The sequence below is a fragment of the Glycine soja genome, chromosome 11 (assembly GCF_004193775.1).
Source record: "Glycine soja cultivar W05 chromosome 11, ASM419377v2, whole genome shotgun sequence".
NCBI classification, from domain to species: Eukaryota; Viridiplantae; Streptophyta; class Magnoliopsida; order Fabales; family Fabaceae; genus Glycine; species Glycine soja.
Window position 1 is genome coordinate 24,481,747 of NC_041012.1, and position 5,611 is coordinate 24,487,357.

The 5,611-nt window shown below is 29.8% G+C and overlaps 1 protein-coding gene across 1 annotated transcript; it reads left to right on the plus strand.

The window, feature by feature from the left end:
* Positions 1–1,401: 1,401 nt before the first annotated feature.
* LOC114373778 lies at positions 1,402–3,591 on the plus strand. The gene is made up of 3 exons (XM_028331319.1): positions 1,402–1,559; positions 2,212–2,304; positions 3,387–3,591. The coding sequence occupies exons 1-3, from the start codon at positions 1,481–1,483 to the stop codon at positions 3,485–3,487; spliced, it is 273 nt and encodes a 90-aa protein (XP_028187120.1). The 5' UTR covers positions 1,402–1,480; the 3' UTR covers positions 3,488–3,591.
* Positions 3,592–5,611: the final 2,020 nt, after the last annotated feature.

Genomic DNA, 5,611 nt, shown 5'->3' on the forward strand with positions numbered 1-5,611 from the left:
ATTAATTTTTTTGTAAGTGTACTTAATTTTTTTAATGTATAAATTTTATTGTCAATTTTTGTATTATATTTTATTTTGCAGTATCAATGGCATCTTCCTCGTCATGTTCATCAAATATACAAATTAAGTCTGGTCCAATTGATGGTGACGTTTTATGAATGCAAGCAAAGCATGTTTCAGAACATGTTTTGAATGAGAAAGAAGGCAGAAAATTACACATCAAACGAGTTGTCCCCACATATTTAAAGCATATTGATCTTGCCAGCACCACTAGCTATATCAGTGATCTTGCCAGTAGCACTGGCTATATCTTTGTCATCTCGCCAGTAGCATTGGCTATATCCCCATGGTCTGAAAAAGCTGCCTCTGAACCCTAAAAAAGCGCTGCCAAAATCTGGAAAAGCTGATGCCCTAGCTGTGGAAATCGCCGATCAAACTGGCTACTCCCCTGCATGGTCAAATCGCCAATACGAGTGGCGAGACCACTGCATTCCGTGCCACGTGTCGATGCCAACCCAAACTCGCCAATGGGGTTGGCGGTTTCCTGCTTCCCTGCATGCAGTTTACGTAGAAAACAGACCCATGCAGGAATATGTTTAAAAACATCACCATTTTACGAATAAGTTTGAAAAAGTAACCCCTTTAGGGCAATTTGCCTATTTTTACATAGGAAGAGACTGTTATACTTGCATTTTTTAGGGGGGAGAGAGACTGCAAAATCATACTACAATACTTACACCTTTCAAAGGAGTAGAGAGTAATTTAACAATATTATGTTAAATGAACTAATTTTTTTAATTGAATATAAGAGAAAATATGAAATCTTCATTCTCATTTTAAGCCCACTATATCAATAGGTATTCGCATCCGAGATATTGTAATTGTCCGCTTTATATTGGTCGAATCTCGTTACAATTAAAAGGTGCTTCAAAGAATAAGGAACAAAGATATTTATAAATTATCTTTAACATCAACTCTGAAATATGATGTAGAGCTTTTAGGTATACTGAAACAACTACATTATCTACCGAAAGAAAATCTATTTAATCAATGGAGAAAGGGGTTACAAATCCCGAATTCAAAAAATGGACTACAAAAGCTTCATTAATAAATACTTGAAACTCATGAAAGCATTGATGACAGTATAAAAAAATGAATGCAATAAATACTTGAAATGAAAGCATTAATGACAGTGTAAAAAATAAATAAAAAAAATAAATGCAATAAATACATGAAACTCATGAAAGCATTGATGACAGTATAAAAAAATAAATGCAATAAATACTTGAAATGAAAGCATTGATGACAGTATAAAAAATAAATTAAAAATAAATGCTATAAATACTTAAAACTCATGGAAGCATTGATGACAATATAAAAAAATAAATGCAATAACTCATTTTTTACTCTATAAATTGTAGAACAATTTTGTTGTCTTCTACCGTCATACAACAAAATTTGACTTTCTAGAGTTTGAGAGATGGCTTTCATCGCTCGGGTGTGCTTGCTCTTTCTTTTGCTCACCTCTGCAGTCACCTGCAAGGAACAACCTTTGATGAGTTTAGTTCTTTACATAAACAACTGAAAAAATATAGTATACACAACTTTTTAAAACGTGTTTTTAGTTTATTTTTTTCTTTTGTTTATGAAAAATGTATTGGCGTTATAGTATACATAACTTTTTAAAACGTGTTTTCTGATGCTTGTTATCCTTCCAAGTTAAATTAAAGATTAACAAGAAATAATTTTCTCATAATTGTAATAATTTATTTCCACATTTCAAATTGAATGTTACAGCTGCAGAGATAAAGGAAAAAGGGAATCAAGATCAAATTTTGCGTTTTGCTATGTTCTATTACTATTGTGGGGCATTTTTTTTAGTATGCATACAATGGTAAAGAATATTAGTGATGGTTCAACGAGACTATTTTTTTTTCATATAGAATAATTAGTTAGGATAGACCCATTACTACTCATACTAATCATTTGTTGATTAGGCATACTATTTCTAATCCTTATTAGTATAAATTAAGAGGTATGTTTACTTCTGTTTTTATTTTTTGTTTTCATTTTTTTTAATTTTATAAACCTGCTATCTTATTTTTAAAATGTTTTCTGTTTTAAATATTTACACAACAAAAGTAAAAATGACTTTTTTTCTTTTCTTTCTAAGAATCTAACATTAGGTGAAATGATTTTAATTTGAAACAGGGGACCTAAATAGCAACCACAACATAGATGAACATTACTATCCAGGGGCCAATCCAAAATACGATCCTCACATTTCTCGTCCACCACGTCTAGGTGAGTAGTTATTATATTTATTTTTAAAAATATACTATATTTTAATTAAATTCCACATTTAATATATTTAGATTTTTAAGTCAAAATGTCTTGTAGTACATGTTAATGTCCCCGGCTTGTTAAATAAATAATAAAAAAGTCTCATTCAATTGATTGAACAAAATATACAAATTGGTATATACGATGCTACGTATCTTTAATTTTTACAGATAATTAAAAAACTTGTTAAATAAATTAACTAAATACTAACTATATAATGTTAGACCCAACCTTTTTACTTAACTTTTTAATATTCCATAAACTTTAAGTAATAATTATTCTTTCTTAAAAAAAGTAATAGTTATTTTGATAAATTATAAATATATCATCAACACTTTGTTTTTTCCTAATGGTGAATATACCACCATGAGTGTATTAGGAAATTTTTGCTCCAAATGCTGAATAAATATTCTCGCCATTGAATACTAAGATTTCCATATCGCTCTAAACGTTAGCAATGTACTTATAATATAATTTAAAATATATTTTTTATTCTTAATAAAAATTGTCATGAGATTCATCACATGATGTCTATTTCACTGTTTGAAATTTTTTACTTTTTACTATTTCTGTTAATAATAAAAAGTACAGTAAATTTTGTGTTGATAACATTTTCCTGAAAGGATTTATTTATTTTAAAAATATACACAATGTTTAAGGAAAAGTTATTAATAATTTGCGGACTGTGTTGTTCTTGCCGGGCACCATGTTAGCATTAATAATTTGCAAACTGTCATGTTTGTGGATTAAATAAGTAAAGGTTAACACTTAACATAAAACTTAAAGTTAATAATCTCTACATCTTTGTGTTATTACTCGTTGAATTCTAAAGATTAAAACTATATATTAAAATTTAAATATCTATTTAAGAGAGGTGTTCATATTTTGCTTTCAATTATATTTAAGTAGAATTTTTTCTTTTAGGAAAGATGTTTATGGAAAACTAAGAGCATTGTATTCTTTCTCTTCAATTATTTTGGTTATTTTTTTAATACTTATATAAGTCACAAGGTAATAAAAGTGATTTGGGTGTTCTTTTTTAGGGAACCGAAAGATGCAGATCAGTGAAGAAGATTACCCCGCACCAGGGCCTAACCCTATACATTATCCTTTCTCCCCTCATCCTCCCCCACTTGATGATTGAAGACTTAGTGTTATAGACATGGCTGATGGAGTGACAGTGGAGTTAAATTATAAGCATGTTTAAAAAGATTAAGTCACGTATATATGAGAACAAATTTGAAATTACAATGTATAAATTTCTCTCTCTAAGTATTTTAATAAACATATATGTTTAGGACTTGATCTCAAAATTATTAGTTGTTGTTTCTTTTTATTTATTTTTACCGAAAAATGTTAGTTTATTAGTTTTATAGTTTTCTTAAAAATATCAATTGAGGAGATTCAAACTAGACTTCTCTATCCTCCTTTCACCCTTCTCCAATCACTGAACTAATCTTATATTTCCAAAATTATTGGTTGTAATATAAGGAGCAGCTTTTCTGTCAAATCTGATGACTTTATGTTGCTGCATGCTGCTCATTTCTTTTGGTCAAAATTAGTTTTAAGGTCATTTTTAAATTCATTTGGCTAGCAATAATTGGAAAGACTCTTCATACTGGTTGAACTGGTTTTTTAATGCACCATCAATTTTTTTGTAGACAAAGATTTTACTTAGTATCATTCTTCAATCTCAAAAGGATAACAACTTTTTATGTTTCAGTTAGATTGTTCTCTACTGTGATAATTTCTTAGATTTAGAATATTTCTTCAATCAATGGAACACAAGAAAACATCCATAATGAATGGTACAAACATTACACTCACAAGGAAGCACAAATGAAGTGAAAATTGAGTAACTCTTAAAAAATTTGTACCTTAAGAGTTGAGGCTTTTGAATTAAGTATTGCATTGTCCTCTTTACTTCCTCATCAGATACATTCGCGCCCAGAATCATTCTCACTTTTCAGTGACTCCAATCCAACAAAGCAAGGTGGTATAGTTATAGAAGGAATTGAGAGAAGAGTGAGTTGGAATAGACATAATTTAATGGATATTCTTGAATTCAAGATTGAGTATTGAAAAAAAAAAGGCTTAAATACATTTTTCATCTTTATAATTTTATGCTTTTTTCATTGTTTGTTTTAGTATTTTTTTCTTTCATTTTAATTCTTAGAAAATATGTTTGTTTTGTTTTTCGTTCTTAAAATATTTTAGATTGCACTACCGATGGTAAAAAAATAGTATCTAAAACACTTAAAAAAAATAAAACAAACATATTTTGGTAAGGACTAAAATATTTTTTTTTGCAAAAACAAAAACGCAAAATTACAAGAAAAAAATATATTTAAAAAAGAAAATACAAACATATCATGAACCTTACACTTGGCAAAATTTCGAGGGTACTAGGAGAGAGTGTCATTGTCTTTACATTATATATCACTTGCAGCCAACTTACATTAACTAAGTAATTGTTCTCAAACACTTCAAGATGTACTTTTTCGAGAGAATAAAGATTGCATGTGGAGGAGAGTTGGCGGTTAGTAAAACCTATGATCATGAGCGAAATAAGATTTGGAGTAGAAAGTGCAATATCACAATCTTGTCTTCCAAGGAGATTGAGTATGGTCAAACTGGTAAGGTTGGAATTAGATATGCAGAGTAGTTTTGCATCCTTATGCAAAGAACAACTTCCAATGACCAAAGTACTCAACATGCTTCAAGTTGAAAACAACTCAGCACATTCATTGTGTGAAAGTGAAATGCTTAAGATGCAAGCTATTTAATGCTGACAACTACAGAGATTTTGGAAGTTTTTTCATTTAAATATCGTAGTTAATGGAAAGCTTAAGAACTGCCAAAGATGTTGGGGGAAACTCAAATTTGGTTCTGAAACTTAACTTTGTGTCGATTGTCAACTTTTGAACATTGTGCATAGAAACATATTTCATGACCCTATTTAGGAGTTTGGGCCCAACCGAACCATGGCGCTTGAAATCAAGACTAAGAAGGGAAATCGAGTCATCTCGACTAAACAGAACCCAAGATACAAATTTTCTAAAATTGTTCAACTTACTGAAGTGTGAAGAATTGAATGCGAGATTAGTGAGACGTTTCCAAAGGTCTTTCTCCTCTTTACTATCTCTTCCTCTTCATCTTCATCACCAACTTCCCCTCTCTTCCTTTTCCTACCCATATATAGCCCAAAATAGTTGCTCAAATATTTCATCTATAGATATTATCGAGAAATTTGCTTAGAGACCAAATT

Bases quoted from the DNA above. Each gene is read 5' to 3' on its own strand.
- LOC114373778 (XM_028331319.1), top strand. From the start codon at position 1,481: ATGGCTTTCATCGCTCGGGTGTGCTTGCTCTTTCTTTTGCTCACCTCT. The intron at 1,560-2,211 runs GTTTAGTTCTTT...AATTTGAAACAG, and splicing joins CAAGGAACAACCTTTGATGA to GGGACCTAAATAGCAACCAC. The intron at 2,305-3,386 runs GTGAGTAGTTAT...GTTCTTTTTTAG, and splicing joins TTCTCGTCCACCACGTCTAG to GGAACCGAAAGATGCAGATC.